General features: G+C 49.9%; 1 protein-coding gene across 1 annotated transcript; it reads right to left on the minus strand.

Moving 5' to 3' along the window:
* Nucleotides 1-2,540: 2,540 nt before the first annotated feature.
* LOC128890554 (uncharacterized) lies at nucleotides 2,541-18,143 on the minus strand. The gene is made up of 3 exons (XM_054149126.1): nucleotides 15,813-18,143; nucleotides 7,264-7,460; nucleotides 2,541-4,469 (listed from the first exon to the last, which is right to left on the minus strand). The coding sequence occupies exons 1-3, from the start codon at nucleotides 16,828-16,830 to the stop codon at nucleotides 4,236-4,238; spliced, it is 1,449 nt and encodes a 482-aa protein (XP_054005101.1). The 5' UTR covers nucleotides 16,831-18,143; the 3' UTR covers nucleotides 2,541-4,235.
* Nucleotides 18,144-19,720: the final 1,577 nt, after the last annotated feature.

The following is a 19,720-nucleotide window of genomic DNA, read 5'->3' on the forward strand; positions in this document are numbered from 1 at the left end:
ATTTGGATAAACTGAATGAGGGGAGGCCTGCTTTCGATGCACGCGTTAACCGTGAATTTTTTCCCTCCCTCCCTTCCTCTCCGCCTTCCGGTCCAGCGACGAGTCGAGCACACGGCGACGAGTCGACACCGACGACTCGACCCGAACCTTTTCAGGCGCGACGACCCGACGAATCGCTGTGAAAACCGGCGATTCGAGTTCAACGGGATGATGGTTTCGATGACACGATTGTAATTTCCGATCGAGACGACTCGATCGTCAGCGCTCGATACGGATTGTCGTTTAAGGAAGCGAAACCTCTCGCAGCGACCGCGTTTGTTTTCTCGGTAATTGGGATGAGACGCGGAGGATCGTCGAACGGGATGAACGACGCCGTGTCCGCACCGGAGAAACTGATCGAGTAACCGACATAATTAATCGTGACCTGCGTAATCGTAGTTTAATCCCAGAGAAGACTCGAATTAACGTTCGATACGTTCGATAAACTATTCCCGTTGTTAATTTAATCTCTGGTAGTATACTCGTCGGTATAAAGGATAGGTTGCGCGCGACGTCAGCGTCTGTTTCTGCCAGGAGTTGCGAGCCGCTGAAATCGTCGATGGCGCGTGAAATCGGTCTGTTGTTTCTCGGTGCGAACCGGCATCGACTCCTGGAACTCGTTCCGCTCTCCAGAAAATCAGCGGCGGTCCGCGTTTCTCATTGTACCGGAGCACACGTTGCGGCACGGCGCGACGCGGCGGGGAGAGAAGAAAACGGGGAGACGGCCGCGGCCGGGCCGGAGAAGAGACGGTGAGGAGCAGTAGCACGAAGCAGACATCGAAAGGAGCTCGATGGTCGTCGACAGGCCTGCTTGGTATTCCGTTCTCGTCCGGAGGCATAATTGGCCGCCAACTGGCGACGCTCCTCCGGGTATCGCGAAGACAAGAAATTATTCTTTAATTAATTGTCAGCGTTCAATGTGGCCGCATGCGTAGGATCGGTCGGCCTCGTACATAAATTTCATCTATATGGGAGCGCCGACTGAGCGCGTGTAAGAGTCTCGGCGTAGAGGGATCCAGAGAAACGCAGACTGCCGCGGAAAGAGTGCGAGAGAAATAAAGAGAGTCGAGAGAGCTTCCGATCCACGGAGCTAGCAAATACCTGGCGCCTGTTCGTAAACCCTTTAACGGTAAATCGTCCCTCCGAAGGTTCTCTTTGCGCATCTACTCGTTCCCTTCTTTCTTTCGTCTCTATTTCATCGGGATTTTCTATGATGCGAGCGTAGGTGCGCTTCCAACGAGACCGAGTTCCGTATTAAGAGTGGAAAGTCGGTTCACCGGACCAACATCCGCTTCGACGAGGACTCGAGCATAGTTTGCGGCCCATAGTCACGCTATCGAGCAACTTTGAGCTCGATCGTGGGTGTCCTTTAAATTGCCGATCGGTTTACCCAGTTTTTTTGCGTACGAAGATGCGAGGATATCGACGTCCCGCGAGCCAACTTAGGCAAGAAACGAAAATACGTCGGTGACTGGCAAACATCGAGCGAGAAGGGTTCGTTTCTTGACCGCTCGTAAAACGGCGACAACTTCCGGCGATTTGGCCCGTTCTAATAACCCATATATCAGTGGCACCGGTACGAACAATTAGGCTACTGGTCTCAACCGAAAGGACGACATTTACGAGCGAGCGAGGGATTCAAAGAAGGCGGCAAAGTCCTTTGATCGGACGTGCCAGTGGAACGGATCCCCGACCTTCTCGTTTTAGCCCGAAAAGGTGGCTGACTTCTCTGGCTACCCCGTTCTTGCGGATAGGGAAGGTGGACCCGCGCATGTGTACGTGAATTCATTCATTGGCGTCGAATTCGTGTAAATATCCAGGTCCCGATTGTCCTAAAGATGTACGAGACCTAATTCCGCTACGTTAAGATCATCCTTAGCTGGACCTTGGTCCCGTTTAGAAATTTGTTCGCGTGAATTTGTAAGCCCGTATGGCAAACGCGCGAATCGACGAAATGGCCATTCGCGACTAAAGCGACGCGATCCTTTTTCAGCCGAGAACATCAACGGCGACGCTTATGGACAGATTATTCGAGACAGGTGCGCACACTGGCCCCGAGTTTGCGTAGGTACACGCCGGTGTTCCGTGTGCGTGGGGGTCCTGTACGTGTATATTTTATAATTAGTCGGGGTCCCGCGTTCGATAAATCAGCGCGCCGCTCGGGCTTAAGACTTAATTAAAAATTTAGTCAAAAACCAATTAGCGGCTACGCCGGATTAACATATTTCTAATTATCCGTCGAACACTTTCGGCCGCCCTATACCGTTGCCTCGACTACTTGCCATGTACGAGGGGCCGCCGCGGCACCTCTCCCCGTCGATGACTTTGCGATACGTTTTCTTGCGTTCAACGAAACTCCTAGTCTTTTTCTCTCCCTCGATCCTTGGACCGACTATTATTGTCCATCAACTAATCCGGGTTCGATGACTCGGGACTTACCTTTCGTTCCACCTCGTTTTCGTTACGTAGGACTGATCGTAAACGAACCTTCTCGTTCCACACTGGACGCAATAATTTGTACAAGTTAGGGTGTAAATACTGAAATCACTTTTATTTCGCTATGGTATACTTCCATGGATAAATTATATCATGTTACATTTATACAGGGCGCTTAGGTACATTCGGGATCTCGACGCGTTTGCAACGTTAGTTTCAGTGGTTGCGGACCACCGTTTCCCTCGATCGATCGTGGCCACATGTAGCTACTGAATTTACATCGCTCTTCATCCAGGACACTCGCGCTTATATACAAATTAAAATAGAAGCAACCGATGCTATCTCGTCTTTCCCCGGAGTTTGCCGAAAACACGCGAAATTCGTTTCCCAGCAACGATGTTATCGTTCAAGACGATCACTCATTTATATGCGCGACCAGAAAGTTAACGAGACGATATGGCATGTTTCGCGATTATTTACGTCAATTTGTCCCACCTCGTGTGTCTGATCGATCAATTTTCCCAAAGATAAACGAGCCAAAAGAGCAGGTTCGATCGAAACATCGCGTTGCCTCGATCCTATCTTTTTGTTTTCTCGTTTTCGTCCATCGTTGCGGATTAGATATTTGCTGCTTCTTGCTCGGAAATCGAACGTCCTGTACACGCGTATATACATACGTACACTTACGATCTACCCGCTGTCAGACGTCTATTTACAACATGTACATCGGCTTCGCGGTTTTCTCTTGAGATCAGTGCCTTGAAATGCCTTCTAAATGCCGTCGCCCTTTGTCGCGCGACCATTCAGGCCAGCCGAGGTCCGCGAAGCCGTCGTTATTCGCGAGTGCTTCGACTTCGATCCGAAACGTGGGGAACCGAAGAGACGCGAAATTGCCTCCTTTTTTGGAAGACCCCGCGACCGACGAAAGATTGCGACGGTAAAAGTCATCGTCGATTTATCGTTTCGCATACACGCGCGGCACAGTCAACTTCTCGTCGTTAAGTTTTTTTTTTTTTTTTTTTTTTACAACGAATAAAGATGATTTACTCGCCTATCGCACTGTGTCAGATTTCGACGACGAGGCGGAATGGGAAATGCCGATCAGTTTAGAATTCCGACGACGATGGTTTCGATGCTTTGGCGTTCTAATTTCGTTTCGTATCTAGATCGTTGCCTTAAAAAATACACATTCCCGTCCTCTCTTCTATATTTCTCGTTGTCACGCGAGTTCGAAATCCCATTCGCTGTTATACGCAAATCCAACGGATCTCTCGATCTTCGTGCTCCAGCTTCTAGGAACTCGGGTACTCCCTTCGTCGTACTTTCCATCCTCTTGTCCGTACACGGACTCGTCGTTGAACTCTCTTTCACTTTCGTCGTCGCATGTTCGTCTCGTCAGTATTCGAACGAACTCGATCGAGCTTTCGTTCGCGATAACACGAGTTCGACACGGTCCCGACGATTCTGGTTAATTGCAAGAATCCTCGTGTCCCTTCGGTCCCTCTCGAAACCCTCGAAGCCATCGCCGTCCACCCGACCACTCCAGAATCCTCTCACCTCGAGCCTGCAGCCGCGCCAGACGGTATTCCATCGTCGCTTCCGAGAAGTCGTCTTCGGTTTACCGTTCCCAGAGAAGACCATCATCGTGGGTCACCAGCCCGAATTCGATAGACGGATCGCTCGACGCGTTTCTCCGTCCCGAGGAGACAGACTAGCCAGAATGCGAGCGACTCGAGCTCGCGCAGCTCGAGTCTGCCTTATTAAGGTCTGTGTCCAGGGGGCCCCATGAACATGGCTGCCGCGGTGTGCCTAGCCATGGCCGCCGCGATGAAGGGAGGCACTCCTGGTGTTCCAGGGGGCCCCACTCCGGAGAACATCAGGCCCGAGCCAAAACTCGGGTGCAACAACGGCCTCGCGGATAGCCTGAGCTTCTCGATTTCCGCTTCTTGCAGTCGCTTCGCTTTCGCTCTCCTGTTCTGGAACCAGATTTTCACCTGAAACACGGCAAATGGAACATCGGTCAGAGGATGACTACTAGACGCCATTGTTCCGTCCCTGATCGTGATAGAATTTATTAGTATCTCGAACATTACTCGTTGTTACGTACGTAATTCTATGCATTCCTTCTCGCTCGATATCGTCTCGGTACTCGTATCGAAGCAGAAAATCGGCAGCGATCAGCGGAGGCGGGCATGGAGGTTGAATAAGGCTGAGCGTAATTAAATAATTACGCTATCGATCAGCCGTACGTAAACGATCTAACGAGGGACGCGCGATCGGCAAACAGCGAGCAGAGAAAATAGCCGATCACGGTGGGACACGAACGGCTATTTAGCGCGTAATTAGCCGCCTCAAATTGGTGAAAGCAGCGATCCAACGTGGCTGCTGGAATTCGTTGCCAATAGTGACTGCATAGAAAAATATGTACGCGTCTCAAACGTTTGCCCCGCCAAGAGTAAACACTCTCGCCTACTAATTGCGTTTGCACAGTCGGCGGCCGATTTTCTGTTTGGACAGATGGGACCCGCGAATCGACCACCGAATTACGACACGCGCGCGAACGTATCGCCGAGTCGAGGAAGAGTGCACGCGATCCTTTCGTCGTCGCAACGATTTCCCTTTTGAAAATCGTTTGCCGGAAAATTTCTCGTTCACACGGGAGCGGTGAACGATTAACGAGTTTGAGAATCAGCGAATTAATTGGCGCCTCTTAGCTGCGTTGGTACCGCAACTAATTGCAACAGTTGCATTCGCAATGACTTTTTTTAGCCTCGTTACCACACGATTCCGAGATAATTGTTCGTATTAATATCAAACGCTGAAAGCAATAGTAGAAATTTGATACGAAATACGGTAATATGTTTTCCAAATGTTCTCCATGTGTAAGGTCTGGATTCCCCGATACGTTCAGCGTTCGTACCGCTCTATGTTTCTCCTTATTGTTTTTCTTAACTTAAATCGGTGATATTTTCCTTTTAATAGGAAAATTAGTTCTCGATTCGATCGTGCCTTTGAAATTCACCCGGTGCGTTAATCGACTATGGAAATATAATCGACAGACATACGCGTTTACCGAAGACGATATCGTTGTTATCCTCGCTGGTATTATTATGCCCGCTGGCTACGCAGCTCTCCGAGGAATTAGCATTAAGCACCCTTTAGCACGCGTAACGAGTTCAAGGAGCCGTAATCTGATCGCTAAAATCGGCATAATGTAGCGGGAGTGAGGGTAAATAAAAAAGCAGATCGCAAAAAACGATATAAATCGCCAACTTCTTAATAAATCAGACACGATGTCGGACACGTAGGTACGTAATGCGATCGGAGGATACTCGTCGCTTAGAAAGTAGAAATCTCGCGTCGCGTGACAATGTGCAATCAAAGTGTTACTGGTTCTCTCGAAGGAAATACATAACGTAATATTTTACGTGGTTTTTCTCGACAGCAACTGCTTCCTGTTTTTCACGGTTGCAAACAAACGCGGTACGAAGCTCGCGTACAATTTTCCAGGCACGCGAATAGAAACGTAACGCATTCCAAAATCATCTTTGTTTGTATAATGGTAATTTAAATGCGTTAAGAGAAAGATATGGACGAGACGTTCCACAACCTATGTTAATTGCATAAATCGTTATGGGATTAACGGTACACAAAGAAATGATTGAGAACCGTTGCCGACGTGTAATCTTCGACTATCGACTAGAGCGTATTTCCACGAACGACCCCTATTGCATTCTAACTGCGCGAATATCGTAGCCTAAATCGCGAACATACCTCTTCGTCGCGAGTGAATAATGAAAGGAGGAGAGCTCGGAGTGGCGGGCCAGGGTGTTTCGGACAGGCGACGAGGACACGAGGCGAGGAGATGGCGGGACGATGGTAGCTTATCTAAGCAAATGAATACGACGAAGCTTCATTTCGTCTGATGCATTGTAATGAATGCGCAAAGTGTATCTGAACACGCTAACTGCACGATAATAGCCGCATCGCGACGGTCATTTTGGCTATTACACGTGTCACGAGACAACGTATGTCCAGCAACGTTCAGAATGAATTTTTCATTCGATAAAAGGTGTCGAAGAGCATTTCCTGTTTGAATTACAAGTTAAATTGGCGATACACCGTCGCCGGCGCAGCAGTAGTAACTTTACTTTCCGTACAACCTAGAAGTAGATCCAGCCGCTTGTAATCAGACAACCGACTCCGGCGCGACAGTCTGTCTTCCCTTTACGAGTCAGACGTCGTATAGGCGAGATCTTTCGAACGAATTTCATTTGTCGCGATACCTTATTTAGTCTACTTTTTCGTAAAACTGTATTAATTTTATTTAAACATATATAGATACAATCGTGCACTTGGGCAAACATTCGTTACGTGGACGCGAAGGCGGTGTTTGGGAACTTCTTGTGGCGGCATTGGCAGAACGCCACGCCAAATGAGCGCAGATCATTTCGACTGATACAAAAATTAAGTATAATACCGTTTCGTATGGTTCAATTTAATTAACGTCAATCATGTTAATTGCGAACCGCTTCGTGGAAGGGTGTCTAATTACGATGCGAAAGGCAGACGGGAATTTGCTCGTTTCGGCTGCGTCTCGACGAGCAATTGCAACGAAATGAAAGAGGAGGGCTCGATTGCAAAAATGATTGAATCGTAGGTGTAACCTACGGTGGGTCTTGACCGAATACCTAGGTGTATGGGAGACGCGAAAGAAACGATTCTTTGGCGGTTGATCGTTATCCGTAATTGGTTCGGAGCTTAATGGCCGCTCGTGGCGAGTCTCACCTGCGTTTCCGTGAGGTGAAGGGAGGACGAAAACTCCGCTCTTTCGGCGATGGTCAGGTACTGCTTTTCGCGAAACTTTTTCTCGAGGGAGAGCAGCTGTTGCGTGGTGAACGGTGTCCTCGGCTTGCGATTCGGCTTGTGCTTCCTCAGGGTGCACCTGACCGGTCCTGGTCCTGGACCCGGTAGCCTCAAATCGCCTGAAATCAATTCAAAAATCTATGGATCAGACGCAAACCACCAAGTAGATGGATCGTCGGAGGTAAAAGAGTCTAACGGGTTAGAAAGTCTCGTGGCAAGTTGGATCAAGTCGAGCCGGCCTTCGAAAGATGACGAATCGATCGAGATGAATTCGATGTAACGAGAATTCGGAGCTAAGACAGGCTACGCTAACGTTTCCGCGCTGAAAAGGAAAGAGAATGTTTGGCTAATTGTCGAGACGACGAAATAAAATACGGCACGTTAAGACACAAGTATTCGCTACCAACGCGCTGCCGTCAATTCCATGGAGTGCGTTTGACAGTAACAACGTAATCATTCGTATCGTTCGACCGCGTCGCGCGAGGGAATATGTTCTCGATCGGCCAAAAAGTTGGCGGTACACGATTAAGCAATGTACAACTGGAATAATTAATACGGTCGATTACGTTGCGAAGGTGAATTAAGATATCGCCCGTCAACCCGAAGAATATTTTCTCCGCGCTGCTATAACTCGCGCGATAATTGCCCAACTATCGTCGATTGATAAATCATCGACGTCGCCACAGTTTGAGAGAAGGAGAGAGAGGGGAGGGTTTTCTTTTTTGTCGCGTATCGCGTCTGGGCCCGATAAAAGTATTCGCAGATTTATTTCGATATAGGTGTCAAATCGAATCGATAATTGGCTCGTTTCTTTTGGATTTGTAATCGTTAATTACGTCACAAGCACCGATACAAATGAACCATCCTCAGAATATCCGATAACGCTACGAGCTTTGTAATATTAATCATGTTTGCGCAGATTTGTTCGAATGGTGCAAAATTATCGGCTCGTTATTTCCGTGCACGCATTGCATAATGATTATCTGCGAGCCCGCGATAACGTCCACCAGCGAGCATTAATTAATGCGGGACGAACGGATCGATCGAAAACGCGCTCTTCTCTCTAGGAATTTTCGACAGACTTTCCCTTCGCCATCTTCCACTGATCACGATAATTACTGTTGCCTCGCGTACCGTTCGATGCCTACGTTCCTCCGTTTCGAAACTCTTTTACCTTTGGATGAACGATTCGAAAACGATAGTTCTAAAAATTTGTAATTCAAAGTGGAGACAATTATAGGCCGTCGACGCGATTTTCAAACAAATTCGTTCGTAAACGGTACGAGCCACCTGCGGGACAACGATTACTTTCATGGCGCGCAAGAAACTCGATTACTCGTCGAAAAACGCGATCACACGCGAAAATTCAGTCTTGTTTCGCGTTAACGATCAGGCTCCGCGTCGGTGTCTACATAAATTACTCGGTCGTCGATCGAGGGCGCGCGCGCGCGCGCGCGTTTCTCAAGCAATCAGCGTCGTTGATCCCCAATTTATACAGTCCGTTCGTGTATCGACAGCGACCGTTTGCGAACGAACGGTTTCCAATTGGTCGGCAACAAGCGGTGAAATTGATTCGTAAAAAATAAATTGTCCCTGGTTACGCGTCCGTTTCATTCGCAACGATAATTATCGTCGTGTCGATGCTCGGTGATTGACTCGTACGCGCGCAATTAGCCGAGTTTTCTCTTCTCCGACCGGAGATGTTCCTTTTTTTTCCAACAACTGCGACCACGTCGCGACAAACAGGCTTCGACTCGAAATCAGACATTTACGTCAGGCCGATCCACGCGAATACGCCGTTTTTGTTCGATCATATTTTAAAAGTGATTCGTAGACTCCCGTTTATCTTCTCGTTGTACATATTTTCTGTACGCGGATCGGTTCCAAAGGGTAAAAGCTAACCTCGACCTTCCGAACGAAGTAGAAGTTCGGAATAAATTTTCTCCAAGTGACAAGATCGTTGCATAGAAAACGCTACTTTGCGTGTTTGAATGTTTGCGCTTGCAATAAACAGAACAATTGTACACACTCTGCGGTTGAACGGCGAGTCACCGCGATTGCATCGGGTGGCTTTACGTTTATCCTAACTCGATATGCTTTTCAAACTGTTTCCCTCCTTAGCGCGGCAATGAGTATTTTGGAATTTCCGTTAGTGTCCGTCGATTAATTTTTACGACGTCAGTTTTGGCGTCGCGTTTCGGAGTAATTGGAATTGCGGCGAAAAGAAAAGGGACGAAAATTCGGTGTATCGTGGTCGACGGGATGGCTGCTCGAGGGAAAAAAGGGGATGATCGATCGGTCGAGGATGGTTAATCGTCGATCGGTGTATTAAGGAAGAATCGGTAGAGTACTCGAAGAGGATTTCGCTTCGACTGGCCGGTGCAAAAAGCACGCCGGTGCCGGGAGAGTCGAAAGGATGACGATTTCGCGGCAACCGCGGGGCAACGGCGAATTCCACGCGCTAATTAACGATCGGCCGTAGGACAAAAAAAGGGAACGGGCCGGCGGCATTGTCGAGCGGATCTGTCGCGACATCGGTATTACGTCTTCCATTCTGATCGGCGTTCCCCGTTTCGCTGGCATCGAGCCGGCTAGTCGGCTAGTCCGCTCACATAACCGATCAATATGTTCCTCTTAGACGCTAATTAATTTCTGCTAATTAAACGCTCGGTGGGATCCCCGAGGAAATATATCTTGCGCCCCGTGACTTTCCGCGTAGCGCGTGGACAAAGCACCTGCGGTCGGCCGCTGTCTCGAATCCGCCGGAACTTTTGCTCTCTTTCGTATTCGTTCGATCGAAGCATTGTTCGAGGCGAACCAACGGGGATACACGGAAGTCTGAACCTGTGGGTGCTCGGTACGTTTGCGGTGTCTGGATATGGAGTACGGCGCGGTTTGAGTAGTCTCGATCGCGTTCTTGCAACGAATAACAGCAGTAGACGTGGCAGTGAAATTTTGGTATACAGTTAAACACGTTGGAGATCTCTTGCCGTAGATGGTAGGTAGATGTTTAAAGAGGTGCGAACATCTAGGTTTTGGAAATCGATACCGGATGAAAAGCTCGTTACCAGGTTCGGTATCAGGTAGCGCGTAACATCCGGAATATATTATAAAATTCGGAGAGAAGTAAAGCGCGCCACCGATAAGGCGGGGAACTGGAATCGCTGGAGTTTTCACGGTAATCCGGACAGTGAACGATAGGAGAAAGCAATTAGTCGCGGCCGCTGTAAGATCGAGCAAAATCACGTATCCGTAAAATCGAGACGGCCGGATCGTTAATTAACGTTGGAATGGGAACCGTTCCGTAGAAATATTTCGACGAGGACCGATAACGTTTCGCGAAATCTCGCGTGCTTTTTCGTTCTTTTTTCTTAGTCCCGCTGATAATTGCTATTGCGAGGTCGTATAGAAATTTTCATTATTAATTGCTTATTTGTCGTAATTCATTTGTATCGGCGAGAGCCGTGAGATACCAAGTGTATCGAACCGGGGAAAAGCGTAATGAATTCCCAATGAAGTTGCTCCGTGGGGGTAATAAATTCCTCGCCGAGTAAAATAGTCGCTGATGAAACGGGTTTCGTCTTTTGCTCTCGCGCTATCGCGCTGACAATTCGCGTATCGCGGCCAGTCGCGTATCTTACTAATGACCAGCCCCGGTTCAATATGTTTCTTATGAACGCCAATTAATTCCTGCTAATTAAATGTTCGCATGATTTACGATTGATACGTATACACGCGTATGTACTATATATATATATATATATATATATATATATATATATGTACGTTCCTCGCGATATTCTAGCGCCGTCGTTGATTGACTGGCTCGATCGATGACGACGGGCAAAGATATCCTGTGGTTTGCGCCTCTGGTTTACGACGGGGATGGACGTCGAACGGCTTCATTAAAATGTTCATGCGTTTATTAAGTCATACCTCGTTACTCGGGTAATTTCAAATTTCCGCACTTTCTACACTCAATTACAGCTGATTATAATTTATACTTGTCGTCCTCGGGCATACTATACGACGATCCTTTCCTTCGTGATTTCCCTTCGTCCATCTTTTAACGAATTTACGCGTCTGTCGGCGATATTTTGTAAATGTAAGCGAACGGTAACGCATTAAAATATTTTAACGCGTGAACGAGCGTTAAAAGTCAGATTTCGGTATTTATTCGCGTCCGTATAAAGACGTTCGTACTTCGTCACCTCTCGCTAGGAGAAACACATCTTGAGGCCCGAAAGAGAAAATATACAGACCCCACAATGAACGCGTCTCCACGTATCACCGACTCCGACGATCGATACGTACCTCTCAGTTGCTAATTAATTTCTGTTAATTACCATACGCTCGTAGACGCACGATTATTGTTGCGCCTGGCTAACGAGGTCGACCGTATTAGGCGCGCGATCGCATTGTTCGGCCTCTTTGTCGAATATTCCGGCGTCGTTTCGCCGAGAACTTGAGCATCCTCACGGAGGAAACGCATACTTCAACGTGTTTTAGAAACGCGTCTAATTAACTCGTTAATAATTGCGTGGAGGTGAGACTAACGTGTCGGATAATTAACAGGAAAAATCGAGTCGAACGCAGATCGCTCGAGTCCATGTAGAAGAAGCACAACTTCTGTCGACTTCCTTCGGTATAAACTTCATCGGGTAACGATATTTTTAAAGCTTCCCGTAAACCAATTCGCGTTAGAAACCTTTCCAGGAGCGTTGCAATTTTCTACCATCCATCATTTTCCCCGGAATCCCTGCAATGCTACATTATCATCCATGACGCGACGTCCCAATAACGTTCATCTCGCTTCTGCGAGATTCGCAGCTGTACCGATGGTATTTATCCCATAATATAATCCCATAAGCGTAATTGAAACGAGTACACGATGACAACCCTTGGAGAAGCTCAGTTTCGTCGGAATCGTCGGCGTTGATCGTCGATAAACAAGAAGGAGAAACTCGTTTCACGGCAATTAACGCGTCGAGGGGGTGAATTGTCTCGCTGGACCTTCCGGAAAAACTGTGTCCAACCGCGAACGACGGACGGTTCGCCGGTGGAACACCCCATGGACGATAATTACGTTGGCCGAGAATGATGAATCGTTCCAAATATTTTGTGGAACGTCATTGGACGCGGGACGGGCGTCGTTAATTCATTGCTGGTCGCGGAGGCCGACAGATAAATGCGTGCCGGCCGACGGTGGCGCTCGAGCGTTATAAATGACCTCCGTATTCATAATTTTCGAAAGCCACCGCCTGGCAGCGGGCCTCCGGATTATCTATCGGCTGGACGAGCCTCGTATCGTATCCCCTCACCTCCCCGATAAACGCTACCCCCACGACTAATGAGGTTTTCACTGTCTAATTTTTTACCGATGATCGCCGTCGCGCAACTTCGGGGAAGGTACGCTAAATTTTTCGATTCAGGATCTCTCGAAATTACCTGCAACCGGTATTAACGATAAAGCGTGCTCCTGCCGCAATGGAAACTTGGCTCGAGTATCGCCAACGGCGGTATTTAACTTTGCAAATATTTTATCTTACGCATACCTGGCTACGGATAATAGGTGTCACGTTCCTCGGAATACCGTAAAGTCCGATTACTCGCGCGATAGAGTTTCAACGCGTTGATGGATGGATTGCGTTAATTGCCATATTTCGTTGGTAAACCGTGGAAAGGTTAACGTTGACGAAGGAACACCAAAATCAACGTGGTTATTACAGCCGCAAACGCGATGTACATACCTGTGGAAAAAGTTGGTCGACTCGAAGGCTGTCTAATCAGCGTCCATCCAGGGAAACAGCGAAGAAACGTGCTTCGGGGACGATTGCGTTAACCAGCGGGAATAAAATTCATAACGGACGAGGTTTCAACCCTAGTCGAGAGACGCGGGTAATTGGTCTCGCGCTCCGGGAACGAAAAACAGTAGGATGGGGAGCAGTGGTACCAAGGGAAGAAAAGCAGAACGTATCACCGCTAGAGAGGAGTAACGACAGAGGAGACAGAGGCGAGCGGTTTGTCGTTATCATCCGCAAAAACGCTGAGTGGATGACGTTGGTCAGGAAGCTGGGTGTGCCAGGGCGTACCTAACAAGGGCAGTTTTTACCCCGGCTTGAATGCATTATGGATGCTCGGAGTTATGTATGACTCTATCATGCACGAGTTCGTGTACGAAGCCTCCCCGTGCTCCACCCCTTTCACCTCTTCATCCAGCAACGGACTCGCTGGAAACACGGGAGAGAAGTTTCTACCCAGCCGTTCGCTCCTTCCTCGACTTTTCTACGCGCCGTAAACGCTCCCGTAATGGTCTTGGAGATTTCTTTCTTGGAAACGGTGCGAGTTTCTCATTACGCGCCGCTCGTAATTTCGTCCGCTGAAACCTCGAGTACCGCGCTTCGCTGCTACCGTTTCTTTCGAGCCGAGGAAACCTTTGGATTTCGGAGGAACGTTGCGTCGGGGTACGCGGGTCCACGCGAATCGTTTATCGAGAGGAAAACTCATCGTTCCCCCGGTAGACGTAAACGGTCGCTTATACCGGGGTAAAAATTTTAATTGGCCCCCCAGGTGTATACGTGTCACGAGAAAGAGACGAAAGCGGGAGTCGAGGAGAAGTATCTTATAAGAGGCTGGTACAAACCGGCCGACGTTAAGGTAAAATCGTCAATTAAGTCTAACAGGCGTGGATGCTGGGCTCGAGGCACAAGGTGGCCACGCCAGCGGCGCGTTTCCGTGGCTGGAACGATTCGTGAATCGAAACCGGTAGCCGGCACGTTCAATCGACCGATCATTTCGCGCCGCTGACGCACCCGACGCTCTAACTCGACGAGAAACAAAAGCCATTCGCGTCGATCTTTGATCGATTCGAGCCACGTTCTTCGATCGTTTCCAACTATTCGATTGTCCTTTTTTTTCCCCCTTCAAACCGACTCGTACGACCGATCGTGTCGTTAGGGGTAATTGATCGAATATAAGATCCTCGAGAGAGACGTGGAATAATCTCGCAACATCGTTTCACTTCGTTTCGCGAACCTCCGAAGCACTTCGTCTTGGCCGATAGGCTACAATGCTCGTTTTTTCATCGCGATCGGAATAAGAGTTTTATTACGACAGAATCCGTCCTCCTAACGAGCGATAAAAATCATCGTTTAGCGTTAAGCCAGGAAACGCAGGATCGCGTGCTCTAATAGCCTAGATACGCGGCCTCGAGCGATCGAGAGAGGTCGATCGGTTCGATCGGTGCTCGTCTCGGTGGATAGCGAAGAACGGAACTCTGCGAACGGAGTTCCGTTTGACGTTTGTGGAACGAAATTAAGAACGCCAACGGAGATCTCGAGATCGGTGGCCGATAGGGCTGAAGGGTAGCTTGAATTGCGAGCAAAGATGCCTTACGCGAACGCGGTGAAACTCTTGTCAGCAACGAGGCTCCCCATACTCGCGATACTTGTCGACGAGAAACTACGAACAGAGGTAACTCTGTTCGAAGAGAAGAGGAAAGGCTTTTCCGTCTTAACAACTTCCGAGTTCCATGCTTCGATTACACACGACCCGGCAGAGTGGAGCACGCCCGAATACTTTAACGCGTAATTCCGATAATAACCGACTTCTCGCGTGACCGGCGACACTAATATCGAGCGTTATGGGGCTGCGTGTTACGAATGTCGTGCGAGCTGCGCCAGAAGTCGGCGTAGTCCTCCTAATCATCAACATTGTAAGCCGGCCGGCCGAGAAATCCTCGCCGATAGGTGAAAAGGAAACGAGAATAACGATTCACGGAGGCGAGTTAGTTACGCCGACCCGTAAATCGGCTTGATAAGTAGCGTACCCAACGCTCGGCTAATATTCTCGCGAGCTAATATCGCGATGGCTTTGATGCGGAAGAATAATGGTCCGCGCGGGCGAACTGCTCGCCGCTTGAATCGATGCTCCTTTCTACGGCTGGGTTGAATTTCAAACCGTTTACGCGAACCGGTTTCCATTTTGTACGTTCTTTGTGCACGTACGCGTTCCATAATCTACTCGACCACTCGTTATTTAGCAAGCTTCTATTTCGTCTCCGCGTGCTACGAACATCACGCTCCGAGTTTTTCATATCCAAAGATTAAGCACGCTCTACTAGCATAAAAGGGGAACTTTATCGCGAATAATCGCCGCGCAAGGATCAATTGAACTGTAAAATCGTGCGTGCAATTAGGACCGTGAGCCGGGCGCCAGATACGAGACGAGCGATAACGTTTTCATCGCCTGGTTTATAATAACCACTCGCATCTTCCGCCGGTACCAAACGATCTTACGATCAATTTCAAGTTTCTCTCCGTCTCTCTCGGATAGAGAGACTTCTGTATTTGATCTCCCTTTTTCTAGTCAAATTTCAGGTCTAGTAGTTTGGAGAAACGAGTACGATCGTAATAGTCGCAAGGATGAAGATCACAGCGGATAAAGATCGGAAGGATCGACGTCGTGCTTACCGTTTGGACTGGTGGGTCCTCCGTGCGGTGTATAAAGATGTCCATGAGGGTTGTGTGGGTGCGGGGGTGGGGGTAGCCACGCGAACCCCGCGAGTGAATGCGGAAATCCCGCGGGATTCCAGCCAGGAGCACCGGGTGCCCCAGTGAGGTAAGGGGGTCCCTGAGAGGGCCTTTGAACCCCAGGATGAATCGGCTGAGGCACTACAGGACTCGACTTCTCCTCCTTCTCCTGGCTACTGTCGAGGTCCCTTTCGAGCTCGCAGTCCGAGTCCATCACATTCAGATCCTCGGACTGACCCACGCTTCTGATCTCTTGATCCTCGAGGTCCAAATGATCGGCTCTATCGCCCTCGAGGGATCGATTCGCCTCGGAGTCGCTTCTATCGTCCATGATCTCTCGTCTACTGACCGGCGACACGGATCGAGGATTCCCGATCCTGTCGATCCTCTCGTCCTCCTCTTGACCGCGTTCCCTCTGGATCATAGACTCGGCGATCCTGTTGCCTGGGGAACCGCCGGACAATCGTCGATCGTCCCGATCCCTCTGAACTTCCTGGTCTATCCTAATGGGAGACGAAGATTTGTCGTGGCTAGTCGTTCTAGAAAAATCCTTCACCGTGAGAATCTCTTGCCGCCCCGCCGATGGGTGATCCTGTTCCAACCGACTCGGAGGGTGATGATGATGATTGGTAAACGCGAGCCCGTGGGGACTGAGTCTCGCTAGCAGCTCTCTGCTCTGAAGTCTCTGTTGCTCCATCATTAGTTCGCGGTACCTAACCTCCATATCCAGATTCTTTTCGGACTCCATTCGGTCTTCGCTCTCTCGTCTAGCGAACGCTCCGCCGGTAACGGCTGTCTTCTTCATGTCGCTCAGCAGGGAGTCGACGCTGAAGCTGATTTTACCGCTTCGCGGTTTCAGGTTCGAAGCGGCTGACGTCGGAGTTGCCATATCGACGTCTTCGCACAGCCGATCGCTCCCGGTACCCTGGCTCGTCACCACGCCCTCGCTGCCGCTCATACCGTTTCACTTTTTTCCTTCGACGTTTGACCGACGAACGCACGACGAGAGAGTCAGCGTTTCGCGGAGCCTCGGACCTTGGATTCGACCGAGTTTGCTAGACGGTTCGTTAGACGGTTCGAGTTTAAGGGATGATTTGGAGTACAATTGTCTCAGCCTTTATGTACAAAGCAAGATTTCACCTGGTGTTCACTTTGCACGCATCGTTATTTACACTTTACGCTCGCTCGACACGATTGTTTAGTTCCGGTACGATTGTTTGAGGGCCTCGTTTACAACGACATCGATCGACCGCGATGCGGTCATCGTCCTCTATTTGTATCGGTTGTCCGCTGCTTGGTTCGTATCGACGCAAACTATTAAACATCAACGGGACAACCAGCGGCAGAGAACTGTCATCGCAACAGCGGATCTTGGATCGCTGTCTATCGTGTTGTAATCGGTTGCGCCGCAGTATCAGCGCGAATGTTCACGGACTGCCATCCCGGCTGATTCCAGAGCCCGTTATTCTCGGAATCCGCTGCATCGCCGCGGACCGACCGAGCCGGCACGAGCGGATCCCCCCATTAAAGACAAATCAGTTTCTTTACGAGATCAGCATGACTGTCCCTACTCCTTGTGGTCTCTTATGTCAGGCACTCATTATTTCGATCTCGATAATCGCAACCCTCTATGCACGCCAAGATCTTCCTGCTTCGTTACCAGGGGATCGAATGTCTTTTCTCTTCGGACATCCACCTTTGCGCCAGGTCTTCGTTCGTTTGTCAGTTGTCTCGAGCCAGGGTCGAAGCCTACGACGTCGTCACACCGTCGGCTCCATTTTTGGAATTTATTCCGTGTCAACGACGACGAATCGTATCGACCGCGATACTCCGAGCAACGAATATCGGGACAGAGACGAAGCGAGTCCAACGTTCGTCTCGATCGAAATGGAGGGTTGTCCCGCGTCAAAGTGTTGGTCCCTCGGAAAGTTTGCGGCTCATCATCTCCGAGCCTGTTCGTTTACGAGGAAATAGAAGCCGAAGTTCCGGCGATTATCTGTCCGAATAGAATAGTCGAAGCTCGCGTACCGTTCCCCAACACTGTCACAACCGCATCACAACCGTCGGCGTCGGATACGCGGGGGGTGTAGCGTCGTAATCTGCGTAATCTGCCGCGTGGTGGCCACTGCTGCCGCGGAAACGACACTGATTACCAGCTCGACTGCGGAGAGGCCTGCCGAGGCGTTCTCTCTCTTCTCGGTGGCGGCCGGCGTCGCGGTGCTCGCCGCCGATGCTCGCGCGCCGCCCCCGCGGAACCCGTGGAACCGGTACCGTGTCGTGTCCTCGGCCAATGCGGACCACTCCAGTCACACCACAGACCTAACCCAGACCCCTCGGGAGGAGGCGTGTACCTAGCAGCCTGACACCGCCAATGGGAACCATTCCGCGCGTTTGAATCCTCTCTCCTTCCATCTCGAAACCTAACTCGGTTTCGCGCGTCGGGCTTCTGCCAGATGGCACTGCCGACTTGAAGCGGTGGCGCTTCGAATTCGGTGCGCGCGCGCGGGGATGGAACGCCACTTATCAAGGTGGGGGAAGGTCGGTTGAAGGGGGTGAAGCGGAACGACGAAGCGGGGAACGGGACGACGCGACGAGGCAACTGCTCGGGGAACGTGACGACTCCTAATTGTCTAATTCCCGGGCGCGATGCGCGAATTGATTGGCAATCCTCCGTTGCGTCTGTGGTTGTGTGCGCGCTCGCGAGCGTGGCTGCGCGTACAAGACCGCTGCTCCTCTCTACGTCCATGGACCGAGTGTCTGGAGGTTTGACGGGATAACGATGTTGTCGAGATATCGCCTTGTGGGTGCTGTCGCGAGCAGCTTTCGCCTGGAAAAAGGTTTGAATCGTAGGCGATAGATGAAAATTGGATACCTACTCGATGGAAGCAAAAGAAACTAAACAGGGGACCAAAGAGCTTCAGTCTATCGGGTCGACGGATTTTCGCGATGTTGTTGTACACCAGACGAACAATATTTTAGGATTAAACTAATCCGATTGGCAGGTTGGTGGCGATAGTCCCGGAGTGACAGCAGCCCCACCAGCGTCCCTAGGGAATACCTGGTAGAGCGAGGAGAAGATTTTCCGGTCGCAGCCTCGGGAGTCAAGCCGATTAACCAAAATCTTGTTACAACTGCACGACAAGAAACCCATGGGGTGTCCTTGGTTAGAAGTCGTCGTCATCGTTACACCGCCTCGTGTACCCGAAACGCACGATCTCCGAAATGATCCAAGGGTCGTCGTCGCATCGAACGACCGGAGGAACGCATCGTTTTTCGTCTCGTTCTCTTCGATGAGGAGCTACCTCCTCTCGGGACATTCTCAAAGCCGTTTGCACATTAGCAGGGAATAAACGACACCGAAATATAGCGCGGATGCGCGATCGCCATAATAGGAGCGCCGAGTAGTCTATTAAGCGTCCTCAAAACCAGTTAGTGAGTCGGCAATCCAGTTTAGGTACAAAATGGCTGTCGTTTAGCGAGGATTAATGGTCTCGGGAGTGCCCCGGGGCAGCATAATGGGGCAGATGCGTCCCGGCCGAAGGGGAACGATCCCCTCTTCCCTCCCAACCATGTCTCCCGTCGCCTCCCTCTCTCTCTTTCGAACTCTCTATGTTTCTCTCTCTATCGTATCACAACGACATCCACCCCGCTTCGCTAGCCTCCCTTACTCCACCCCTCTGCTAACCTCATTATATACACCTATCTGGCTACGGGGTCCATTATGCCCTTTTTGCGCTTTCCTACGTGGACTGGAATAAATACACGCGTTTCCGCTTGTTCGTGTACGTCGGGGTGCGCGCATGCGTGTTTCCGTGTGCGTGCACCAGGACTCGGTAAACGTGTGTAGG

The sequence above is a fragment of the Hylaeus anthracinus genome, unplaced genomic scaffold, assembly GCF_026225885.1.
Source record: "Hylaeus anthracinus isolate JK02 unplaced genomic scaffold, UHH_iyHylAnth1.0_haploid 12001, whole genome shotgun sequence".
NCBI lineage: Eukaryota > Metazoa > Arthropoda > Insecta > Hymenoptera > Colletidae > Hylaeus > Hylaeus anthracinus.

Excerpts from the sequence above, each read along its gene's own strand:
- LOC128890554 (XM_054149126.1), bottom strand. The coding sequence starts at position 16,830 with ATGAGCGGCAGCGAGGGCGTGGTGACGAGCCAGGGTACCGGGAGCGAT. Across the intron at positions 7,461-15,812 it reads AGGACCCACCAGTCCAAACG|GCGATTTGAGGCTACCGGGT; the intron begins GTAAGCACGACG and ends AATTGATTTCAG. Across the intron at positions 4,470-7,263 it reads TTCACCTCACGGAAACGCAG|GTGAAAATCTGGTTCCAGAA; the intron begins GTGAGACTCGCC and ends GCCGTGTTTCAG.